This window comes from Dasypus novemcinctus, chromosome 18 (assembly GCF_030445035.2).
Source record: "Dasypus novemcinctus isolate mDasNov1 chromosome 18, mDasNov1.1.hap2, whole genome shotgun sequence".
Lineage (NCBI taxonomy): Eukaryota > Metazoa > Chordata > Mammalia > Cingulata > Dasypodidae > Dasypus > Dasypus novemcinctus.
Window position 1 is genome coordinate 42781859 of NC_080690.1, and position 26021 is coordinate 42807879.

A 26021-nucleotide genomic window follows, 5' to 3' on the forward strand; every position below is an offset into this window, starting at 1 on the left:
GGGAGTGGCAGTGGGTGGTGGGCCCTTTTGGCCCAGTTCAGGGTTGGAAAGGAGCCATATTTTGGTCTCCTATCAGACATCTTTACTCTGAGGGATTGCAGAGAGCAAGTCTAAATGAGAATGTTCTTAGCATTGCTTGACCTGCTAGAACACAACAGTGGGCATGCTCCCACCTCAGGATCCCCACATGTGCTGTTTTTCTGCTTGTCTGGTTCCCCCAGATATTTGTCTCCATGGCATTCATCTGTCTTACTCCGTATTTTACTTATCTTATTTACTGCCCATCACCCCCAACTGACATATAAGCTCTGTGAGCACAGACCCAGACTTTAAAAAGTCTTATGTGTTCTTTGTTGTATTCTGGTACCCGAACAGTGCCTAGCACATGGCAGGCCCTAAAATCTAATTGTTGATTGGGTTAATAAATAAATCTACAGCCGTGGTATAATCCATAAGCTCAACACGGGGGCATAGTTTAGCTGCTTGGTAAATTCAGATGGCTTCATTATGGTGGAGGAATACATAAAAAATGACTTCAGGAAAATACCCATACTTCAAGGGCTCCCCTTTTCCCCCCTGGGTGGTGCAGTGTATTACCTCCCATTAGATGTGCTTTCCTGAGGTCTTGGCACAGGACAAGGTCTGTATCCAGGACCTCGTCTCCCAACCCAGCACAAGGCTGTATTTCACAGTCATGCTTTCACATGATTTCTAAAAGGCCTCTGGGCACTCTGCTGTGCTGTTGCGCATGGGAAAACAGCTCATGTTCCTATATCATCCCTGGAGTATGTATTGAGACTGGGGCTATGAGACTGTGGCTGCTACCTCAGAGCCAGTAGTGACCCCTGGGTCCCTGGCTAGCCCAGCTAGGGCAGCTTTGGGTGGTGCCTCTGGGAACTGGGAGAATGACAGTGTATTATCTCTATTTCTCTGGTAGGGGAAAGTCTTGGGAATTTGTGGGAATGTTGGAAGTGGAAAGAGCTCCCTCATTGCAGCTCTCCTAGGACAGGTAAGCTGTATGATGAGTATTGTGATGGTGGGATGTTAATGTGACAACCTGCCATGCTTAAAGGTTCCATGAGAACAGTGGACCCAATGGATAGGCTCAGTGCCTATCTGGGCATGCTGGGCATGTAGGTAATGATGAGCTTATCAGCTCCACATTCCTTGGCCAGATAAGGCTGTGCTTTTCGCACATTCTTGGGTTTGTATCCTCAGGCTGTGTGTTAAATAATGTGATGGCTTCCTGGCCTAGAGTTCCATCTTGGTCAAATGAAAGCATAGGCCATTAAACTCAGGCTGTCTTGACTTAAAAAGGCTGGCAAGGCAGCTTGAAGAGGATCAACCCAGGAGCCCATGCATTTTCCCTTCATTCATCTCTCTATCCCCAGTATCTGCCCTGGTGTCTGCCAGTGTAGATGCTCCCAAGGGCCCGTCTGAGGAAGGTTAAGTGGGGCTCAGTTCCAGCCCGTGCACTTAGGGGAAGGAGAGGCTCCTGTAATCCAGAGGGCACCTTGTTTTAGTTGGCATCAAGATGCCAGGTATGTGAGGAGCAGTCCTGCAACCTATGCTCTCCAATTTGCAGCTGAAGGGGACCACTGCCTTTTCTGGGACTCTCTGTCCCCCTTTCTCATTTATATTTCCTGCTAGCCCCTTGCAGAAGTTTGACTTTGAAATCCTTAACCTGCACAACTGGGTTTGGCAGTGTGTGGAGATGATATCTGGTCAACCCTCTTGTACCTTCATACCTAATGTTCATGGAATAAGTGGTGGCAAGGGTGCAACAGAACCTAAGGAAGACTTCATGAGATTTGACTTCTGAAGCTTCCCTGGTATCATTGCCCCAGATGCAGTTACAGGAAGGGATTGTGGCAGTCAGTGGATCCTTGGCCTATGTTTCCCAGCAAGCATGGATCTTCCATGGAAATGTGAGAGAAAACATATTATTTGGAGAAAAGTATGATCATCAAAGGTAATATTAACTTTTAAAAAATTTGTATATTTATTTATTTATCCCCTCCTCCCCCATTGTTTTTGCACTTGCTGTCTGCTTTCTGTGTGTTCTTCTGTGTCTGCTTGTCTTCTCTTTAGGTGGCACCAGGAACTGATCCTGGGATAATCTGGAGTGGGAGAGAGGATCTCAATCTCTTGTGCCACCTCAGCTCTCTGGTCTGCTGCATCTCTTATCATTTCTCCTCTATGTCTCTTTTTGTTGTGTCATTTTGCTGTGCCAGCTCTCCTTGTGGGCCAACACTCCTGCACGGGCCAGCACGCTGCCTGGCCAGGCACTCCTGCACAGGCTAGACTCAGTGTGTGCCAGCTTGCACTTGGACCAGCTCACTGCACGGACCAGCTTGCTTTTACCAGGAGGCCCCGAGAATCAAACCCTGGACCTCTAATTGCTTGAGCCACACACATCCTCTTCCCAATATTAACATTTAAAGCCTGACGCACTTTAGTATTTGGTACACTCTGCTACAGATGCTGATGCCATGGTAATGATTACTAAAGTGTTTCTTTAATGAGTTCTGATTAAATATTCATAAGACCTAGATGGGTATTGGTTTTTCTCTTCCTGACCTAGGAGTACAGGAGAGAAATCTTCTATAGACCTGCAATCACACTGAGAAGCAGGGAGGATCAGCACTCAATTTCTATCACAGGGTAGCATATGTTCTGAGGTTCTTTGTAACAGCACATATGTTTTCTGACTAGAGAAACAAAAGTATTCGGCAATTTTGCTTTAGGCTGAGTAACCAAAACTCGACTTGAAATCATGAGTAGCAGGTATGTAATTAATCATCCCTGACATTATTAATTGGCATCAGAGTTCCCAGGATGTATTGCTGTTAGCATCCACAAAAGGAGCTAATAAAATAAAAAGAAAATTCAGGTCGTAATTATCTAATATACTTTGGTACAATTTGGCCCAATATCTTTAAAGTCTTGGAAGTAATAGCCAGAATGCACTTCTTATGGTTCTTTACCAGATTTGGGGTGCTACCATGTGCATTCTCTCACCTGAGTCCATAACCATTCATTTAAGCGGATCTTGGTATTGTATTCCCATGTTACAGATGAGGAGACCCAGAGAAGTGAATTGACCTGTCTGAAGTCAAAGCTTTTAAATGGCAGTGCTGTGTCTTGCACTTAGGTCTTGAACCCCAGACCAGCATCATTTGCTCCTACTGTACCTGCCTGACCCCCTAGGTAACCCTGGAACCTCCCCAGAGGTCATAATGTCAAAGTAAAGAGAAATGGATTTGTTCTTAAGAATCTGGCTGCCAACTCTCCAATGACTGGTTTGGGCTTTCACTGTCTACAGACAGAACCCACAAACTCTGCCCCTGCTGGCTGGAATCAGTCAGCATGTGGATTCCCAGAAGGCAAGAGATCTATTCTTTCACCTCTTCTTCCCTAAATATGATGTCTTATCACCGGGAGGGGTGACCCGAAGGTCTCATCAGTGTCTTTGGCACCAGCTAAACTGCTCTGCTCAGCATCTCCTGCTCTGCCCTGTGTATGCCTCTCTCTTCCCCCACTTGGAATGCCCTCTTTCCAGGGCAGCAGGCCAGAAAGGGGTGGGTGGTTTCTTTTACAGTCAATTAGGATGTTCAGAAAGCAAATGCTTACCAAATGCCTGCAACATACACAACTCCATAGGGCACATGGGATGGGGCAGGTGTAATCTTTGCCTTTAAGGGGCTCAATGGGAAGGGGAACATAAGATGCTCAGAAATGGTGGTGTACCAAGGAGGAGAGTGCTGAGTAGCAGGAGACTGTGCTGGGGTTGTTCAGAGGCAGCAGAGATCTTGAGAGATTGGGAGGGAGGGTTCAAGGAAGAAGGGATGGCATCTAAATCTGTTCTCAGAGGAGGTACCACACACGCTTCATGTTTGCTGTCTGTCAGAAGTTTTGCTCCTTGGGTGGAAATTGTGGCTCTGAAGGCCATCAGAAGCAGGAAGGTGGGAGGCAGCTTATGACTGGGGGGCAGCCCCAGGGAAAAAGAGGTGCTGATCAGTCTGAGTTTTGTAAATGGAAGATTGCCAAAGGTAATAATATTAATAATCACTCCCATTGATAGGGAATTTGCAATATACCAGACATTGTGCTAAAGGGTCTACATGTGTTTTCTCACTTATTCTTACAACAACCCTATGAGAATTATTACCTCAATTTTATAGAGTGGAGAGTATCAGGGAGATTCCCTTGTCGAAGGTTGTCCAGCTGCATTCAAACCCAGATCATTCTGATTCCAATGCCCCTGATTATATCAACTATGTACCCCAGCCCCAAGTTGGCATATGAGTAGGATGCTCAGGGCTGCTGCCCAGGTTATGCTCGAGGGGTTGTTGAGTGATAAGAGGGCCTGTATGTGAGTCCAGAGCAAAGAAGTCCCTTGAAGATCAGCTGCTCATGACCTGCCTGCTCATGACCGATATTGTCATCACTTTATTGGGAAAGCATGTTTTGCAAAGCCTGAGTTGTGAGTCACCCATTGCCATGAGGAAAGAGAATCCTGATGTTGATGATGATATCAATCAATCAACCACCAAGTGGGGCAGATAACTAGGAGCTAGTTCTGTGGTTCCAGTAGCTCCTTGCTTGGGGCATGAGCTTGAACTGCCACTCTGAGCACCAGGGGATTTAGAACAGGATTTGATCCCTGAGGAGGCTGAGTCAGGTGGTATGACAGCCTGGGGAAGATTCTGTTAGCAGTGGGGGCTGTTTGAGTGGGACTGAAGTGCAGAGAAAATGGAAGGAGGGTTCAGGCTTCTTCCACAGCATAGGACCTGGGTGCCCCGAGTTCCTACCCATAAGCTTTCTGACTTTCCTAGATCCCTCAGTGCCACAGGGTGGGCTTCTTTCAGGGGCTGAGTGGGATCAGAATTGGTGGGACTGCTTTGCTGTCCTTTGCAGGGCAAGGAGCCCATCCCAGCAGTTTGGCTGCTGCAGAGTTGGTTAGGACCTCTGTTTCTATTCAGCCCTGCTTCCTCTAGAAAGGCTCCCCCTACAACTGCAGCCCACACTGGAGTGCCCTTTCTCTGACTCCTCTAAGTCATGGTAGTAGCTGGCACCCTCAGCTTTCCCTTCAAGGGTTTCATATACACTGATCTCATCTTCCCCATGTGGCTGGGAGCTCTGTGAGTAGGAGGGCTCTCCATGAGGCAACTCTGCACCAGGGCATGGGGGAGATTCCCAGGGGTCAAAAGAACACTGCCCTGGGACATCAAAGTGAGCAAGTGTGGAGGTAGCCTTGAACAAAGCACCTGCCACCTCCTCACCTTGCTCCAGTGATGCCAGCAACACCTTTAGTGGCAAGCAACTCAGAGAAGTGATAGTTGTGGGTTTTTCTCACCATGCGGACTTCTGACCTTGGCACCCACAGGTATCAGCGCGCAGTTCACGTCTGTGGCCTCCAGAAAGATCTGAGAAGCCTTCCTTACGGAGACCTGACCGAGGTAAGCCAAACTGAGAGCTCTAGTCCGCTACAGCGGATGACTGCCCCTTTGCCAAAGTCCAACGGGAAGAGGCTCCACAGGCCCTGCTCCACATCTAGATGTCCAGAGGATGGCAAAGTTCCAGGAAGTGCAGGAAGTTAGTCTTCTACCCATCCTGAATTCTTCATCTGGGTCTGTGCATGACAGAAATCACAATGGATATGACACCGACCCCATTTGTGCTTGGTTCAATAGGGCCATTTCCTAGAGTCACTGCAAGGCTGCCTTGTCATCTCCATCTGAGGAATGCTTTCTGGTGGAAGTTGCTTCCTCACCTTGAAGGCCAGCTCTGTCCTCCAAAGACAGGGGCTCAAGGTTGCTGCATAGTAGCCAGAGTCTCAAGTGCCCCTTTTGGTCTCACTGGTGCTGCCCAGCTCAGTAGAGTAAGGCTCACTTCCAAACATTGCCCCTGGGGTGCATGTCCAAAGAGCTGGCTCAGTCCTGGGCAAAGCCTGCCAAGTCAAGTGACCCAAGGGAGTCATCTTGCATCCTCCTGGCTCCCCATTCCAGTTGAGCCTTTTGAGCCCCTTTGCAGTCTTCCTTACTTCCCCCAGGAGCCCCAGAAGAGATCAGAAAGCTAAAGCTTTCTTAACAAAGAACAGCTCAGAACACATTGCCTTTCTCTACTCATGCCCCCAATTTGCCTGTGTCAGGTAAATGGCTACCTTCTTGGCTTGGCATTCAAGACCTCCCACTTTGCAGCACTGGCCTACTCTTCCATTGTTTGCTTCTTCCACCAGTACCCTCTACATGCCAACCAAAGGATCCAATCATCTTCCAGGCTCTACACCTGTTTCTGTTTTTGTTACTGCCCTTCAAGTTTCAATTCCATAACCACTTCCTTGAGAAAGACTGTTCTGAGTCCCACAGTCTGATGCTATTTGTTCCAAAGTACTTGGTTTATACTTTTCATCTGGCAGTTGTTAAATTCAGCTTTGTTCCATTTCTTTTTTTAGACATATATAACTATCTCCCCACTAAAATGTGGCTCCCAGTAGGTAGGAGCTTTTCTTGTTTAGCTTCATGCCCCTTGCCCCCAGTGCCCAGCTCAATGCCTGGTGAAGATAATGGGGGTTCCCTTTTGGGTTCAGTTGGGTAGGGATGCAATGATGAGCAAGGTAGACGTGATTCCTATCTTCATAGTTTGTAGTTGCCTAGTGGGGAGATTGCTCATCCTCAAGTAAATAAAGAGTTACTTTCTATCTGCTATCAGCCTCTTCTCCTTCCTGTCCACCTGACCATTTTCCCAGAGCTTTCTGCTCAAACAATGGTGCTAATGGTCCTGGTGGGATGTGCTTTGGTGGGATGTGGTGTTAGGGGGCAGGAACATTTTGCTCAACAGGAGAAAGGGCTTTTTGCAGTTGGTAGGCTTCCTGGAGAATTGGAGACATCCAGAGTGTCTAGTGTAGCCAGAGGGTCCCTGTAAGTGTTGGAGGAGTTAGTCTACATTTCTTCCCCTGAGTCCCGAGAAGCTCCTGTTCTCTGAGAACTGCAGAATGGTGGGTGGGACCTGAGGGTGAGCAGGAGTATCATCCCCATCTGCAGATTGGAGAGCGGGGTCTCAACCTCTCTGGGGGCCAGAGGCAGAGGATCAGCCTGGCCCGTGCCGTCTACTCAGACCGTGAACTCTACTTGCTGGATGACCCCCTGTCAGCCATGGATGCCCACGTGGGGAAGCACGTCTTTGAGGAGTGCATTAAGAAGGCACTTGGAGGGAAGACCATTGTCCTGGTGACCCACCAGCTGCAGGTGACTGGGACTGACAATCCATGAGGGCACTGGGTGGGTGTGGCCCCGGACACTCACCAAGTCTCCTCTTCTGCCTAGACCACCAGAGGCTGTCTTTACTGGGAAGGGTAGGGAAGGAGCACAGAAGGCAGGAGGTACCAGTGACACCCCCCATCCTGGCCCCTGCCATCCTGTTGCTCCTCTCTGTTGATGACCACTCCAGGCCTTACCTCTGGGCTCAGTGGGGCCAAGGCATTTCCTCCACCAGAAGGTAATTGACCCCCACCTGTGGGGTGGACAAGGAGCAATTGTACTCCATCTTTGGACCACTGAGGGTGGGGAGATGGGTTCAGACCCCATCCCTTCTCCATCCAGGGCTGCTGGATAGGTCTGAGGCCAGAGCCCTTTGACTGGAGACAGCAGGGGATGGTGGAGTCCTGAGATGTTGGTGCAGATGACCCTGATATCATGCCCCAGAGGCCAAGGCCAAGTGGCTAAGATGGGAAGCTTTACTTTGCTCAGAGCCACTCTCTCAGGTTTAGAAGCAGGAATCCTGCCAGGGAAAGGCCTACCCCTGAGTAAGCTTGAGAATATGGTAGGACAGGGACAGTCCTCACTGCATCAGTCCCTCAAGGTGAATGCTTGTGGGAATCCAAGAGCCTCCCCCACCATGCAGTGAGCCACATGCCCCCCTCTCCCACACTCTCACACTCTCCCCTCTCCATGGCAAGCCCCAGAGGTGTGTGTGTGTGTCTCCTACTGGCAGCAAGATCCCATGAAACGAACCTGCATTGAGAAGTCTGTTCAGTCAGGGTGTAAAATCCTGTCTTTTTTACTCTCCTTCTTCATACAGGGGTAAATGGTAAAGAAGGACCTGGTCTGGGGGCAGAAAGCAGGTTTCATTGCCTTGCAAAACTAAAGCAAGCTGTGGGGGTAGAGAAGGAGATGGCAAATGTGGTTGCCATGGCTACAGGGCTCTGCAGCCAGCATCCAGAGGGACCAATTTGAACAGTGGGAAAGCTTTTTAAAGAGCAGGGGAAACCAGGCCTTCCCATTGCTGTGACCTTGACCCCAGTTAGAGTTCTAGTCCCAGAAGAGGTTCCAAGCATGCAATTTTTGCATGTGGAGATTGTCTGGGTTTCCTCTAGTGGGCTCCACTACCTCCAGAAAGCATTCAGCTGGCCAGGTGTGCACAGAGCTCTGAGTTCTCTGCTGGCCAGGGGTAGGGCTGGAGAAGCTTGAATTTTTTTCTAGACCACTGTGAGGTGACTGGGAATGGGGCTTTTGCCAGTCAGGCCTTGAATGTAGTAACCGTGGTTCTGCACTGCCAATTCCAGTTCCTGGAGACAACCCGCCATTGGGAGACCTATCCTCTTGAGGCGCCTGGGGATCTGGGGGCAGCATTACACCTGAAAAGGTGGATCAGAGTTTTTCCTCCAGGAGACCTCAGGAGAGGGAAATCATAACCTTGGTTCCAGTCCGATCTTTGAAACTTTCTAAATAGTAGTGTGACCTTGGGCAAGAATGTCTTTTCTCAGGGCCTCAGTCTGTCTCCTCATTTTACAAATAAGTTTTTGATGCTCAGGCCTCCTTCACTGAAAAAAAAAAAAAGATTCTACCTTTGCCAAGGTCATTTTATCTCATTTTTTGTGTATTGGAAAATGCAGGCAGCCACCAGGTGGCACTGGAATCTTGGTCCTCCTGTCAGTTGTGGAGGGGGAGGGACCTCAGAGCCCCATAACTAGAACCCCTGGGGCTTTCTAGAACACTTCCCTGCTGCTTTGCTCTCCTTTGAGTACTGGGGCTGGATGATTGCTCCTCTGACACTGCAAGAAACAAATGGAAGGAGGCTGGGCAGGCTGGCTGCTGACGCCCAGCCCGGGGTTGGGTTTGTGAAGGTTGCAGATAAAGCTGCGGAGTCTTCCTGGAGTGAGCTGGCAGCTTGCTGGCCAGAGGAGCCTCACCAGGAGCTTCCCGGGTTGGAGTATGTTCTTGGACACAGAGAGAAAGGCCACGCGGGCTGTAACAGGCCTTTGTGCCTTCCTTTCCCCATCCAGAAGATGGGCTGATAGTGAAGCTGCCTGCTTTCTTTACTGGGTAGAGGGAGATTAAGAAATGGGATTAGGCTTTGAAAAGTTAGAAGATGTCATGCAAAGGTGAGAGGCTATTTTCAGGAGAAAGTCTCAGTAAGAAGGGGTCTCAATTGAACATTAAAAGCCAGGCTGTTCCTGTGTGGGCTGTTTGGGGAAGGGGACACTTAGCTGGGTAGGTTGTCAGAGGGAGCATAAAGACCCGGGTTATTGAAGCCTGTGGAAGTGCTGTCATTTGGCCCTTTGGGCCCCACTTCTCCACACTGGGTGTGTCAAGTATATAATGACCAAGCATAGGTACCTCTTTAAAGCTTCTAATCAAGACATTAGCGGCTGATGTGACCTTGGGCGGGCCCCCAGTAGAAGACCCCCAGCCTGCACTGCAAAGGCTTCTTCTTTAACCTAAACCATCTTAGACCTCACAATCTCTTGCCCATCTTTCAGAGGGGGCCTGCCTGCCCTTTAAATGGGTTGATCCTATGGAACTCTATCTCATCGCAGAATTAAAGGAAACCCCTCTTAGCAGTGCTCTTTGATCTCAGGAATGATATGGAAACAAAGGGGAATCAGATTAGAAATACAGAAGTGTTTTGGGCAAAATGTGGCAAGTCATCATTAAATATTGCTGCATTTTTATCCTACAGAGAAAGCTGGGGTAAGGTTCTCAGGTCAGAAGGTATGACCTGTTGGCCGGGAACCGTGGACCATGCCGTGGCCAGTTCTCTTGGGCTGGATGAGGATGATGAGGGGGACTCGTTATAGCATAAGAAGGCAATTGCTGAGATCATGAGGCTTTGCTTCTCCATCAAGTGCTTGGTTTGGGCTGCATTGACTATGTTAACTTCATTTTCAAATCTCCATGATGAGATTTCTTAGCAGGGCAACTACATTTAGGAAGCAGTAGCAAAAGAAGATGCAATGTGCTTGAGTCTGACAGCAGCTCTGTACTCAAGAGAGCTGTGGGATCAGAGCTCCTCAATCGGGATTGATTTAAACCCCTCCTCCCCAGGGACGCTGGACAATGTCTAGAGACATTTATTTATGTCACAACTTGGTGTGGAGGGGTTGCCCAGGGCATGTCTGGGTAGAGGACAGAGATGCAGTTAAACATCCTACAATGCACAGGAGACTCCCACAACAAAGAATTGTCTGGCCCCAAATGTCACTAGTGCTGAGGTAGCTGAACTCAGGCCAGCATTGGATGGGGGTTTGGCATGGTGCTCTTCCCTGTCTTAGCAACATAGAAGTCCATTGCAGATTGCTTTAATATCTCTGCAGTTCTTGGAGTCTTGTGATGAAGTCCTTTTATTAGAAGATGGAGAGATTTGTGAAAGGGGAACCCACAGGAAGTTAATGCAGGAGAGGGGGCGCTATGCCAAACTGATTTACAACCTCCGAGGGCTGCAGTTCAAGGTAACTCCCTGGGTACCTGGGTGGGAGAGCTTGGAAGCCTTCCCTCATGATTTTGGGCCTGGGAAAAGGTCTGTAATTTAGCTTTCAGAAGGAATTTCATTTTGTCCCCAGGATCCAGAACACATTTACAATGCAGTCATGGAGGAAGCCCTTAAGGAGAGTCCAGCTGAGGGAGACGAAGGTGCTGGTACAAACAGAGTTAGAATCACATCTCTCTTATTGCCCACGGCTCATGAATGGACATGGATCTCTCTTTATTTCTTACCCTAGTTTTGGCTCCAAGAGATGAGAAAGATGAAGGAAAAGAACCTGAACCAGACTCAGAAATTGTAGACACAAAAGGTATTTACCATTCATTCCCTCAGTTATAGACTCTTAAAATATTTATTGAGCATCTGCTGTTTGGGCTAGAAAAGTGTGGGGAGAGTGTATGGCATTTTGGGAAAAAGCACAGCATGGCCAGCTGCAGTGTGAGCCTTGGAGTCCACCAGCCTGAGTCCAAATCCTGGCTTTACCATGGGCAAGTTACATGACCACTCTGAGGCTTAGTTTCTTAATCCTTAAAATGGGGAAATAATAGTACCAACCTCACGGATTCTTGCAAAGATTAAATGAGAAAATTACAGAAAGTAATGAGCACAGAGCCTGGCACATAGTAAGCCTTAGCAGTAATTATTATTGTTGCTGTTATTATTATTATTGTTAGTTGAAAGCAAAGCAATGCACAGGGAATTAGTGAAATACACTAAGGTAAAAGCAGTCACAAGAGATGTTTCTCACTCTTTATGAGAAACACTGAGAAAGGCTTGGACAGTCACAGAGGGATCAAGGTGGGATAAGATTATTCATTCTTTCAGCAAAGGAGGACTGTTCATTGAGCCAGTGTGGGGGAGAAAGATGAAGATGCTGTCTCTGTCCTCATGATTTTATGGTCTGGTGGGGGTTAAGGCAAATGGACAGTCATCGGAATTTGATAAGATAAATGAGGAGTGAGGGTGGGAGTAAGGAGTCAGGGAGGGCTTCCCAGAGGTAGTGACCTTTGGATGGGTCCTTCCAGGATATGTAGGAGTTAGGCAAGGTCATTTTGGTGGAAGGTGGGAAAGGGGGGAGGGTTTAGAGCATGAGAGAATTCTAGGAAGGCAGGGAGGAGGAAATGGGAGGTGAGCCTGGTGAGAGCCAGGCTGGTCAAACTGCCTCTTTTTCCTCCTTAGACCCTGCTACCTTTCATCTTTCATCAATTCAACATTTGTTGAGCACCTATCTGTGGCCTGCCCTGTGCTGGGCACTGAGAGGGCAGAGATCAAAATTTACAGTCTCTATCCTCAAAGTGCCCACAGAGTAGTGGCTTACCAAGTTAGTTCTATTCCTCAAAAATGTGTAACTAGGAGAAAAGCAAAAACAGCAATGTAAGACAGCCAAATTTAAAATGGCATCCATTTTAAGATCACCATTATTTTATGTACCACTTGGAAAGAATACTCTCAGCCAATTAAATGATATGACATACTATCAAATGGAAGGCACAGCCTCGTTTCAGAGGTGTTAGAATATGAAAAAAAAGTGTGATTCTTCACATTGATGAAATTGGACACAGTGATGGTGCTTGTGGCAAACACAAACACATATTGAAGACAAAATACTTTTTTGTTGTTTTTTTTTCTTTTCTTTTTCCTTTGGAGACTTCCTAGGCTGAAGTGAGGTACCTAGCTATCTGTTCCATGTTCTGGCTCAAACTGCTTTCCTGGGAAAACTCCAGACTTCTCAGGATATGGGGTTCCCTTTCTCCTTCTCACCCCTGTTCTTTGAAGAGGGGATTGAAATCTTGACCATTTTACCCCAGTCTTCAAAGATAAACAAATGGGGTTTAAATGCTCTGAAAGCTATGGGAAGGGAAGACATTTATGAACCAATTAAGGCAGCACTGCCCACCCCGCCTGCTCCCAGGGCATTTTCTAAAGCACAGCAAAGGCTAGAAGAGGGCTGCGTGGGTTTGCCCAGCTCTCTTAGTGCTCCAGGATGCCCTTCATTAGGCTGTGCTAACCAGCCGAAGTGTCTCCCTCATTTTGCAGTCCCAGAGGGAGACACAATGAGTCAAAGGCAGCCTGAAAATTTTCAAAGAAGCACGAAAAGCAGAGAGTACAATGGTGGCTGTATTGAGCGAGGTGCCTTTGAGGTGTGAAAGCTTTGCCTGCCAGGGCAGGGTGCACACAGTACGTGTGTGTATGGGGGTGCCCCTTGTCCAGCTTTATTTAGCTCTGCTTATAAAAGCCAAGAATGGTTTATGATTCAGCTTCCGAGTTGACATTTTCATCCTCTCTACAGAGAGGGAAGAGATATGCATTTAGTACCAGCTGCTGGGAGCTGGCTTAGCCGACAACGCTATGTCTCTGAATACAGTTCTATGATAACTTGGCAGTCATTTTCCCTTCACCTTGGAAAATGGAGAGGACTTGGGAAAGCCACCATGGAGGGAATGGGAATTCTATGCAGCCAATGGGGAAGGACACCCTTGGTCTTTCTGCATGGCATGAGCGCTAAGCAGCAGGGAGCTGCCTCTCTTTTCTTCGCCCCTTAGCAGATGTTGGTGGTGCCCTTACCACTTGAGTGCATGCCAGCCCGGTTTCCAATGGCCAGTTCTACCTTCCATTGCTTGAGGGTTCTGTCTGCTAGTCATGTGTGTTTTGCCAGCTACAGGTCAAGTCAGAAGTGCTGGGGACTCAGCACCTCCTGGGAGCATTTCTTAACAGGGCACCAACAAGAGGGGATGCAGAGATATCCCAGATCTTTCCCATTGTATGAAAAACCTCTGAAGTATATATTCTGCACTGCTCTGAGATTTCTCTGCAGTGGTAACTGCACCTTTTATTTGCTACCTTCCCTCCTTCCCACCTCCTTTAGCTGCCAAATAAATTAATAATACTTGTACTCCCTTGTTAGGATCTGCTTCTAGAGGAACCAAGAGAAAACTACCCCATATGTCCAGGGCCTAGCAAGGTGTAGGTACTTAATACATATTTCTCGAGTACCACAAGCCGCTGACCTCACAGGACTGTGAGAAAGATCAAAGAAAATAAAATGAGCAAAAGGGTATTATAAATATTAAAGTATAGGACACACTGAAAGACTGGTTATAGCTGCCCCAAGTGGTGGTGTGGTAAATGCAGATGTGGTATGTGCCTGCTTCTCTGGGCCCCTGGGCCGGGCAATGGGTGCTCTAGGACTTGTGTTTGTTTCCACAGTTCCTGTGAACCAACTTGTCCAAACCGAGTCCCTGCGGGAAGGGTCAGTGACCTGGAGAACATATCACACGTACATTAAGGCTTCCGGAGGTTCTGTATAAAATGGGTTTCTTGATTTAATTTGCGTTTAAAAAATCCTTCCCTAAACTGTTTGGTTTACTTTTTATGATTTCTTTAACAATTACTCTCTTTAGGCTAGGGACATTTATCAGTGCTTTTATTTTTTCCTAAAAAATCAAAAGTTTGATAATACGACCTTTTAAATGAAATCATTCTTTATCTCCATTAAAGCTGCCAGACTCTATTTTATTGAAATGGAGAGCACAGCAGTGCGAACCAGCACAGGCTCTTCTACAACCTAACACTCTACTCACTGAGTACAAAGGAGAGCTGCTCATTGCCTGCCTTCAATACTAAATTCCCATTTCGGTGTGCAAAAAAAACAAACAAAAAACCTTGCAGTTTCATTCGCTATCTCTCCCTAACAAGACTAGGTTTTTTGAGTTGTTTCTATTGAAGTGCATATTGGTGGTTTTCCTACTAATCCTGGCAATTTGGATCCATTTTCCAACCAGGTGGCTCAGACACTGTCCACTGGGGTGCAGGGGTCCCACACCCAGACCTCTCAGATCAGCCTAGGAAGTGGTTCTCAGGAGTGGGGTCCTTTTCCAACAGACTTAAAACATCCCATAGGGTGGGGGTCTGGAGAAGGTATTCCCACTGCAGCCCTCACATCCTCACTCCGCTGGGCCTCGCCCTCCTTTTGCAGGGTACCTCCTCTTTCTCCTCACCAGCTCCCTCTTCCTCCTGATGATTGGCAGCTCGGCCTTCAGCAACTGGTGGTTGGGCGTCTGGATAGACAAAAGCTCACAGGTGAGTTTCCTTTGGCCATTGGGGCGGTGCTTAGTTGGCATCTAGAAACACAAAGGCTGCTGATGGAGAGACTGAATTTGCCCGACCCCATCCAATGAGCTCATTGACATCCCTCAGCTCCTTTTCCCAAAGTGAAAGTCAATTGCTTTCACACAATTCAGACTCCCTGAAATCCTCTTTGATTTTCAAGACAAGCAATCCATCTGGATTTTTATGTGTCATCTTCAGATTTAAAGTGTTGGCTAAAAAGATTGTTCCAGCCCAAAACAGCAGGTCTCTGGGTAACCATGGCCTGTAGGATAGTCAGCTCTGCAGCCTCTGTTGTAAGGCACCTCTGAGGAGGACCTGGGAGGGGCAGGAAAGACCAAACCAAACTGTGTCTTCCCACCTCAGAAGAGAAACTGGCATTTTGTCACAGATGTTGCCTGTACTAGAACATGCCTCCTGGCTCTGCTTTCCAAAGGCCCCTTGTTAGGAGAGGGACCTGAAGAGTTAGCCTCAGTCCCTGATGTGTGGCAGGGCCATTGGGTGCCTTCTCTTGCCTCCTCACACATCCACAACAACCTAGGGCCCCTCGTGGGTAGGACTGATAAGTCTGTTCCTGCTTGACCTGGCTAGAAACTTCCAGCATTTGGCCAATGGTTTGAAAGCTTTTCAAATGCTGTGGGGTTGCTTGCCCATCCTCCAAGATTATATTTTGGTGGAGTTTTATATCTGTGACAATCAAAGTGAGTAGGCTCTGGGGAGGCTTGGACAGAAGAGAGGCTGTTACAGCTCTCTCTGAGTTTGGCAAAACTCCCTGAGGCCATTCCCCAGGGAAGAATCCAATGCGTGATTGGCTCTATGGCTGAAATAGAGAACTATTACTGGAATGTGTGTGTTCTCCCAGATGCTCTTGCTTGTGAAGTGTATCTTCCAAGGTTTAGGGTCCTAGGCTTGGTGCTTCCCCAGTAAACAGCTGCCTTGGACTAGTGGAACACATGGCAATGATGGCAGACCCACATGATTGCCCTACCCCACATACTTCTGGGCACAGTGTACAGCACAGCCAAGTCTCCTCTTCAAGCTGTGTCTTTCATAAATGAGATCTGTAGGGATGCTTTTGCTTTTATGGAAGTTTATCCATCAGCTACCTCTGATTTACATTTCTGCTATTACTGCAATCAGCAAAATGGCATTTAGGAAAGGCCTTCATTTGCTCCCAAAGTCAATCCTGACTTTCAGTACATGGTCTAGAGGTAAATGGAACTGTGACTTTCTTGGGAGGAAGAGATGGCTTCTTCCCAGAAACACCAGCAAATGATTGCATTCTCACCTTGGTGGGGTGGAGCCAAGGCCTCTTTGCACCCTCCAAGAGCCCCCTTGTGTTCTCTAGGCACCCTCTTCCTCAATGGGGACTCCAGAGCAGTTGCCCTTGGGAAAAGGAAAGGGAGGGCTAGGGATCTGGCCCGTTGTCCAGAGAGGTTCCCTGAGTCACCCCAGAGGCAGGGTGGCTTCTTCCAGGAAGCTCAGCATTTGGAGGCATACCCCTGATTCCCTATCCTGTCTGGGCTGCCCCAAGATTACTCAGCCTGCCTTCTAGAATCCAGATTTCATGTTTACTCCTGTGATCTTTCTGGCCCAGCACCCCCTCTGATCTCCTGAGGTACTATTATCTTCCAGGGCAGGCCTCGCCTTTTTCTCAGTGACTACCAAGTTCTCAAATCAGGAGCCCACTGGTGTCACTCCCATCCAGGAGAAGGACCTGTGCAAAGTTCAGAGACCCTCAAAGAGAAATGACTTGATTTTATCCATGTGACCCATCCTTAACAATGAGACACCACATTGTAGTTTCCTCTCTCTGGAAAGATTCTCTGGTAATTTCCTGTTCTCCTGACAGTTTACCAGTTCTGTGTGCTTTTCTCATGTTTCTCCAAAGGTGACCTGTGGGCCCCAGGACAACAGGTCCATTTGTCAGATGAACACAGCCTTAGCCAACATGGGGGACCATGTGTACCAGTGGGTGTACGCAGGGAGCATGGTGTCCATGGTCGCATTCGGCATCACCAAGGGCTTCACCTTCACCAAGACCTCCTTGATGGCATCCTCTTCCCTGCATGACCAAGTATTTGACAAGGTGTGGCTCACAGGAACTCACATGTGCCTGAATATTATTGAGGGATTACTGAGCACTGACGCTGTGCCAGGCTCTGGGGACAGACAACCCACAGGGAGCCCACAGTCTAGTCTGGGAAGAGTCTACCACATATCCAGTTACCAACCATGAAGGCAAACTCCAGGGAGTTGGGGGGCAGACCATGGGTCCTTAGTTGGCTGGGGTGCAGGTGGGGGTGGTCAGCAGGGCCTCCCCGAGGAAGCAACACTGAGCAATTTTAAGTCAGGAGGGCCTCTCCTGCTCCCCAAAACCCTGGGTGACATTGAGGGCTCCAAGAGGTACTTCCTGGCCCCTCTTCATCCCACAGCTGCAGTGGGCAGCAGCCATCGAGTGTGAAAGCCATGGCTAGAGGGCACAGATCTCACACAGCACATCCCTTCTTTTGAGGGCAGGGAGACACCATGGAACTTGGTTTTGCATTGCCTGGGGACACAGAATCCCTCTCAGCTCACAGGCATCAGCCTGGAGAGCAGCACGCTTCACCAGCAGGTGCTCTTTTTCCACAAGAGGCAGAATCTCTCACACCCCCTCTCACAAGGGTGAGAACATCCTTGCTGGCCACAAGGGTGGGAACATCCAGACTTCCTCATGATCGCCTGGGATATTGAGCTGTACTCTGGAAAAAGAGACCAGGCCCGGCGTTCCCAGCAGTGGGGAACTGGGTTTACTAAACACCGATCTCTACTCTGCTTGACTCTGCTTTTATCCACAGATCTCAAAGAGTCCAATGAGCTTCTTTGACACGACTCCTACTGGCAGGCTAATGAACCGCTTTTCCAAGGACATGGACGAGTTGGATGTGAGGCTGCCATTCCACGCAGAGAACTTTCTGCAACAGTTTTTTATGGTGGTGTTCATTCTCGTAATATTGGCTGCTGTCTTCCCAGTCATCCTTTTAGTCCTCACTGGCCTTGCTGTGGGCTTCTTCATTCTTTTACGGTAGGTTGATGTGCTATTTTAAAAGGAGACACCAAACCCATACACACACACATATAATCCCAATTGACATACCGCATTCTCCATTAACTATGTCCAATGGCTGGGTGTCATTTGGTATTGACCTCTTGCTGTCTTCTCTGATGGTGGAGCACACTGATTTTTAGCACTTGGTGTGATGTTAAGTGCTTTGCATATATCCTGGCAGTTTAGACTCAGAGTAACCCTGCAAGGTAAGTATTACTGGGAGGGGAAGTCGCTAGTCCCAGCCCGGTCACAAGTAAGCATGGTTGCTGGCTGATGTGCTCTTACCAGTGGGGCTCTGCCTTGCCTAGTGCTGGAGAAGAGTCAGGGGATCAATCTTCAGTCCTTCTGCACTTTGAGAAATAGCCCCCACACCAACCATGGTTGTGGTTAAAGAAAAGCCTCAGGCTGCTTGCAGGGAGGTTTCCTGCTGCAGCTGTGTCCCCATGCCCACCCTTGTGTTTATTCTGGGGAAAGCAGGAGGGCAGCTGGGATCCCAGCCTGCAGAAGATGGGCTCCTCTCTGTTCCTGAGGCAATTGGACTTCTCAGGAAGCAGCATGGTGGGCACTGCATGAGGGCAAAGGGTAGAAAATCAGCTCTGTCACAAGACAGTTGAAGGGTCTTGGAGAAGTCAGAGTAATGCTGGCAAGCCTTAGCAGCCCATCTCTAAAATAGTGGTCATTAAAAAATACATCTCACCTGTTTCAGAGGGGTTGTTATGAGGATCGAATGAGACCATATGACTGTAAGCATGCTGTAAATTAGAAACACAATACAATAGTATGAAACTTAAAGTTTCCATAAAAAACAGCAAACCATTTATATGCTCCTAGATGTGCCCAGCCATGTTCTATACCAAGCATCTTAAAGAGGGCACCCCAAACTCTAAGACTCAACCCACAAAACCTGGATCTGACTCCACCTGTAGGCAGGGTTGTTTTAATCCAGCCACATGCAGATCTGAGTTTTAGAAAAATTATTTTGGCCAAAGTGTGGAGGATGGTTGGAGCTACAGAAAGGTTAGGACAGAGTTACAGGGTGGGAATCTCTTGAATGGTAGAATATGAGTGGCAGATGATGAGGCAGCAGAAGTGGAAAAAGAAAGAGAGGAGAGGACTGGAGAGCCATTTCTGAGGTATTCGTGGCTGGTAGAATTTTGGGTGCTGGGAAGATGGAGACACCAAGGATGATGCCAAGATGGGGAGTGATGTGAAGAGACATGGGGTTTGGGTCAGCAGGATTATGAATTGGGTTTTGGGGGTTTCAAGTCAGTGGATCAAGTCCTTGGATAGTGCCAGTGGACAATGGGAAGTGTGGCTGTAGAGATGCATCTGGACTTGACTCCAGCATCTGTGCGGGAGCTGGTGTGGCTATGGGGGCTAGTGTAGGTGCCTGAGAATGGGGAGAGCTGGACTTGCTTCAGTCTCCCACTGCATCTGTGGTGGCCCTGAGAAAGGACACATGCCTCCATCTCCAGCCTCAAGGGCTTATTGTGATGTCCACATTAAATAATTTCTGTAAGTGCTTCACAAAAAGATAAAGCCTGACCCAGGTGTCAGTTCTTAAGATGGATTCTTTGGGTTGCTGTTCATTTTTATAATCCCTGCATTTGTCTCACCATTATTCCTGGCTGTTCTCTTGTTTATGATGTTAATTTACTTAGCAAAGTAAATTACCCCTGTGTCCTGCATCCCCACCTTTTGCTATAAAGACAAGTCGGAGCAGGGCTGCATTATCCAAATGTTTTCAACTCACTTGAGCTCTGAACTAATGAGGTTTCCCTCCTCGGGGTGAGTTTTAGCTGAGAGTCTGGAGGTCAGATTCGATTAGCTCTCGTCGGCCAGCCTGCCAATGGCTGCATCCTGGAGCTTGAGAACACAGGGAAGTTGCCTACTGTAGAGGGATCAGTTCTACAATCTGAACCTTAGGCTTGAATGATGTTTGGTCAAAGTTATCTTTGAAAATGCCTATAGAAGGGCACATATTGGCTGCTGATACACCACTTTTTCTCCAGAGTTGGAACAGATCTTTGGTTGGGCACCAAAAATCGATTACCTTGTATTTAGGGGCTGCACTAACTACTTATTTGCAAAGAGGACAGGAACATCTCATGCACAGAAACATTCCTGCTACAAGAAGCACTCAGCGCTGAGACCAGATGAAGGAATGGCAGACTCCATTTCTTAGGCCTCTCCTGCCTCCTGCCTCCCCCTTCTCCACAGCCTGGGACACACTTCCCTAGAAAAGACGGTGGGCTAACTCAGTCTCCCTAATTAAATGGCATAAATCTCTGACTTAGGCTTGCACTGAGTGTGTTGTCAATTTTGCATGTGCCCATTGTCAGCCCACTGAGATGCTACCTCATTGTTCTCTTGACCCCTCTTGGTTTTCCTACAGTGTGTTCCACAGAGGAGTCCAGGAGCTCAAGAAGGTTGAGAACATAAGCCGGTCCCCATGGTTCTCCCACATCACCTCCTCCGTGCAGGGGCTGGGCATCATTCATGCCTATGGCAAAAAGGAGGACTGCATCAACAAGTGAGTATTGTGCACCCAGTACCTCCACGGGATCACAGGGACAAAAGGCTTCTCTGGCTCTGGCAAGGGAAGACTGGGTCCCTGGCAGGATTGAGGAGGAGCATTCCAAGGCACTTGGTCCTTCTGCAATTCTGGGACCCCATGAAGATTTGAATTAGGGACATTCATTTAGTGACAACCTCAGTGTGTGATTTTACATCTTATTTTTCTCCATAAAAGTAAAATGTGCTCAATTCAGGAAGATATGGGAAAGCAGAAAAAAGAAAGGGAGAAAAATCACTCATTGGCCCCAGGCCAATTTATTTTTTATTAAAATAATTTCAAAAGCTATATTACATTCTACTTAGCAGATAGACCAGTTTTCTCCTTTTTAAAATGTGGGTACTAAAGATTCTTCCAGTTCCCAAATCCTAAAATGTCTTGTAAATTTTATCAGTCACAGTAGGCTCAGTGCTGTAACAAACAACCTCAAATCTTAGGGGCTTAAAACAATAAACGCTTATTCTTCCTGAAGTCACAATTCACTGAAGGTCCATGGGGTGGGAACAGGGTTCTGCTTATACTCAGGTCCCCAACCTATTTCCATCGGGGGCTTTGCCATACTCTAGGGCCTTGTAGTCTTCCCTAGGACCCTCTGTGTGTAGCTGGAGAATAAGGGGAGAGATGAGGTAAAGATATATGGGACAACCCTAGTGTAGGTACTCATCACTTCTGAGCATTGATTGACCAGAATTCAGTCACATGGACTCATGTAGCTGCATGGGAAGCTGGGACTTGGAGTCCAATTGAGGCCACAGAGGAAAATAAAATGGAGATGGATGAATCTGTAGCAGTTTTTGCCATACAGAATTCTACTTTTCTATCTTTTACTTCCTTCGAAAGCGAAGGCACATTTTAATGCTTGTATCTAATTCTTTCACTCACTCTTCCCCTACTTTGCCACCCAGGATCTCAATATAGATTTGGTGTCACAGCTCCATTTTTAGTTCAATCAGCAGCTTGCCCTGTTAATAGTTTGACCTGAGCATCATTTGTCAAGAGTCCTACATCTACCGGTAGACTGTACCCACATCTGGTCATGAGGAGAACTCTCCTGTATATGGAGCCATTCATCAGCAAAACACACTGAAGCTTTGTCTTTCTGCAGATTCTCCTCTGGTTTTTCCAAGGATATCCTATAGAGCTGGGCTCTGTGTGATTGCGGGGTGTTCCTTCTTTTAATACTTTCTTTCCTGTCAGAGGCTTTCCAGAAAGTTAGGGCTTCTGACAACTATTGTTTTTGCCACTAGACCAAAACTTTACAGCATTCAAAACAAGGATTGAGGTCAAATTCCAATTTGATCCCAGCTAGTGATTTTGTTTCTGCACAATCTAATCAACCACGCAGATAAGACTGCAGATGACTTCTAAGTCACTAACCTGTCAATTGAATTTGCAGGCTTTATAGCTAAATGATAGATACATCATGGTGTTTGGAAGAATATTTTGACTAAGCTTTGGGGGAAAATAAGTTAGAATGTAGAGGAAGGAGGGAGATGCTGCAGAGCCCAGGATGGCTGGTCCAAGGAGATTCCAGAAAGAATTCTTTGGGGGAATTTTAGAACAGAGTCCTAGCAATGCCTAACAGAATACACGACTATGCTGATGGAGGAATCTTAACCCTTTGGTAGTTTAAACATAGAAAGGTTTTCATTTTTTCTTCCAGTAATTGTTGCCAGTTATTCTGATGAAGCCACTTTCCCACTAAGTCGTGGCAACTTAATCTGATCTCTCTTTTTCATTAATAGTGCAGTCTCGTTAAACTTTCAAATTTCATTCAACTCAAAACTCTCTCATTTTCCCCAGAGGCTTGGAGTGGTTAGGCTGAGTGTATGTGTCAGGGAGTGGAGGGGGCAGGTTTGGTAGGAGAAATATCTAGTCTCTTCTGTAAAGACCCCCTCTCTTTTCTCTAGCCTGGTTTTCTGACACTGGTACAGGAGGATGGAGGGGCAGGGGAGACCCATCCTCAGGTGACTGCCTGGGTCCAGGCCATTCTCTCTTTTCTATTGCTCATCCTGGCCAATCCAGCTCACTGTGCAGATGTAGTGTGGCAGGGTGGGGGCCCCAACAGGACCATATCCCAAGCAGCTCTGCTAGGCTCTTCACATTGGTGAGAGCCGACTGGATCTTCTGGCCAACCTTCAGTTGGAAGCATCCCACTGCGTTCTTCTGATGTGGGGGCTTCTCTCCCCCAAAGACTGCAGTTCCTATAGTCAGCTTCCCTCTGCCTTCCCAACTCTAGACTGCAGGCATTTGCAGGATCTGTCTTCCACACATCTGGGGTACTGGGAACTCTGCGGGTGGGTCTGGTCCCCTCTCCCCTGGCTGTGCCAACTTTTTGCTGCCATCTGTGCTCTTTCTCCTCTTGACAAGCGTTTTGGTTCAGTGGACATGCAGTGGGGAGAGGGGGCGGTTGATGGGCAAGATATCAGCACCTTCTTTTTGAAGGCACTCAGCTAGATAAGCGATTACCTCAACTCTTCTCCCTCTCTTTTGGGGAGGGGAACCAGTCAAGCATCTCTACCACCATAAACACTGACTCTCCCTAAAGGCGACCTCCTCCACCCTTCTTTTATAGATCAAGGGGACAAACTGTCAACTCTACAAAGCCTTTGGGAGTGGCTGACTTCTCAGCCCCTTGTGTTCTCAACTGTGGGTTCCAGTTGCCAGCTCTGGGAAGGACAGAAAGTGCCCACTTAGTACCATGCTCTTCTGCCACCTGAGATTTCTCAAAATCTGCACAAGTCAAAGATATCTATGGTTGCAGATTTTAATGAGCCTGGGATAGATGTTCATTTTTGTAAAGGTTTACTATAGTGCATTTCCCCCTTGATTAAAATTCCCCCTTATTTCTCCAATAGACCTAACTAAATCTATGGAAGCACAACCTGATCTCCTATTTTATCTGGTTTCTTAATTTTAGGTTTAAGGTGCTAAATGATGAAAACTCCAGCCACCTCCTCTACTTTAACTGTGCTCTCAGGTGGTTTGCTCTGAGAATGGACATTCTCATGAACGTCGTCACCTTCATTGTGGCCTCGTTGATAACCCTGAGTTTCTCCTCAATCAGTCCTTCATCTAAAGGCTTGTCACTGTCTTACATCATCCAGGTAACACCCAGTGCAAGGTTGGGTGTGGCTTGGAGACTCTGACATACAGAATATATTAGAAAGGATGCTTTTGGATAGGCATAACAGGAAATCCAGCTCAGATGGGTTTAAACAATAAAGAGAACTTAGTGGCTCACATCATTAAAGGTCTGGTGATTGTGTGGGCTTCAGGCAGTTTGATTATGGCTCCAACTCCATTTCTTGTTGATGCTCTAGACTTTGTCCTCCTTCTGTGATGGCTTCATTGTTAGGCTGACCTCCTTCATGATTGTACAGTAGTGACCCACAGCTTCCTGGGTGAAAGCAGGAGGAAAACATCTCTTAACCTAGACTGAACAAAAATCCTGAACTTCACTCTTACTGGACTGTATTAATCATCCCAAAACTACTTAGTGGTGTGATGGGGTTTGGTTGATTGGTGCAGGTCAACGGGTGGAGTCATACATGGCTCACCTCTAAGTCACACAGCTGCCCCACAATGGGGCGAGAGGAACTAATGTGAGAGAGGCAGTATTCATGACAAATAATTATTGACTTCCTTTTTTAAAATTTTTTATTTTTTGTTTCCCCTCCCCCCTTGCGGCTTGCTTGCTGTCTGCTCTCTGTGTCAATTTGCTGCGTGCTTTTCTGTGCTTTTGCTTGTCTCCCTTTTTGGTTATGTCACCTTGCTGAGTCGGCTTTCTGAGGTGCTTGCAGGCCGGCTGGTCCTCTGGGGTGCTTGCGGGCAGGGCTGCTCTCCGTAACATGCAAGTGAGCCTGCCTTTATAAGGAGACCCGGGGATGCAATCCCAGGGTCCCCAATATGGTGGACAGGAGCCCAACTGATCGAGCCACAGCTGCTTCCCTATTGACTTCCTTTTGCTGGTTGCTTGTTTCATTTTGAATAATAGCAATAATAAGCTAACCCACAGCATTTGTTATGCCTCAGACACTGCTCTAAGTCCTTCACTAACTTAATCTATTTAATCCCTACAACAATCTATGAGATTGGTATGCCATAATGCCCATTTTACTGGTGAGGAAACCAAGGCACAGAAAGTCTTGACAAAGACCATACATCTGCTATGGGTGAAAGTCAGGAATTGAACCCAACTCAGGCCATTTGGGTGTGATGCTCTCATCTGAATTTTGTTCCTTGGTATATGCCTCACATTTCTGTCTTTGGAAGCTTTTCTAATGTTTTCCTTATCCTTGGTGTTCTGAAATTACAGGATAATGCATCTGGGTGTGGCTTTTTTCATTTATTTTATCCAAATGCTTGTGAGTTCTTTCAGATTAAAATCAAATCTCTCTTTAGCTCAGAGAAATTTCTCCCACTTCTCCTTATTTTGATGATTCCCTCATCTCTTTTTTCTCTGTTTTTCTCTCTGTGACTCATATTGGCTGACTATTGGAGTTCTTGTGCCAATCCTCCATGTTTCTTTTTTACCTTAAAGTTTCCATTTTCTTATCTCTTCTATCTTTGTTCTCAGAATTTTTTTTGACAACATATATTCATATATTTAGTTTCTATAAGGTCTTTCTTATTCTCTTAGTTTTCTTTAAAAAAAGAGTTATTTTTAAAATGATTGCAAGGTATGATTGAATCTCTATGAGGATATTGATTAAAGGTTTTTGTTTGTTTCCTTTCCTTAAACTCTTCTCTTTCTTGATACATCTGTTTTTCATTGTTTATTGTTTTTTTATTTTTTATTTTTTGTTTTTCAGGGTTAGCTTTTCTATTCGTTCATCTGGTTCATTCACTTTCATGCTACTGGTTTCGTTCATATGTCTCATGATCCATTTGTATTTAAGAATGGGATACTGGTTTGGATTTCCAGGGTTTCTCCTGCCTTTGTGTTTGTTTGTCTTGCTAGGTCTCCCCTGATAGGAAGCTTTTTATCTTTGCATGAATGGGTGAGTGGGGCTGGCCCAAAGACCATCTTCACTTCAGGAAAGTAGGCAGGGAACTTTCCTTTAGTTGATCCCAATGCTAGATTTTAAAGGAGTTTTCTCTAGGGAACTAGCATTTATTCTGGGAATGCTGCTATTAGGTAGTTATTTGATTTTTTTAAAAAGCGAAAACTATGCATGCATGTGTTTAGTCTGGGAATAAAGTGTCTAACTATCTGTGGATGGGACAAAAAGGAGAGAGGAATAAATTGATCCAGTAGGAGTAATTGTCTAGAGGCCGACTCAATGTCAGCATCTTTGTAGGTCCTTATCACACCTGAAACCTCTGGATTCTGCTAGGCTGAAGGCTCGTCAAGCTCCTGTGCACGCTCTGCTTCCATTCTATCAAAAGACTTTCATCCTTTCTGTCTACCAGAAATGTGTCAAAGTTTCTCAATCAATGATATCTCTCCTTTCCCCCCTTTCTGTTAAAGGTCTATAGTTT

At 46.9% G+C, this 26021-nt stretch overlaps 1 protein-coding gene across 2 annotated transcripts in view; it reads left to right on the forward strand.

The window, feature by feature from the left end:
* Positions 1–26021, forward strand: part of ABCC12 (ATP binding cassette subfamily C member 12) — a 98699-nt gene that overhangs the window by 62303 nt on the left and 10375 nt on the right. For both annotated transcript variants that reach the window (XR_011646311.1, XM_058280053.2), the window contains exons 11-23: positions 938–1009; positions 1848–1972; positions 5390–5462; positions 7047–7250; positions 10598–10732; positions 10844–10913; positions 11003–11074; positions 13972–14061; positions 14741–14844; positions 16763–16960; positions 17712–17938; positions 20358–20495; positions 23458–23644. Coding sequence is in view for 1 of the 2 variants with exons in the window: in XM_058280053.2 (XP_058136036.1) it covers positions 938–1009; positions 1848–1972; positions 5390–5462; positions 7047–7250; positions 10598–10732; positions 10844–10913; positions 11003–11074; positions 13972–14061; positions 14741–14844; positions 16763–16960; positions 17712–17938; positions 20358–20495; positions 23458–23644 (1695 nt within the window). In the remaining variant the exon portion in view is untranslated. The remainder of the gene's footprint in view (positions 1–937; positions 1010–1847; positions 1973–5389; positions 5463–7046; positions 7251–10597; positions 10733–10843; positions 10914–11002; positions 11075–13971; positions 14062–14740; positions 14845–16762; positions 16961–17711; positions 17939–20357; positions 20496–23457; positions 23645–26021) is intronic.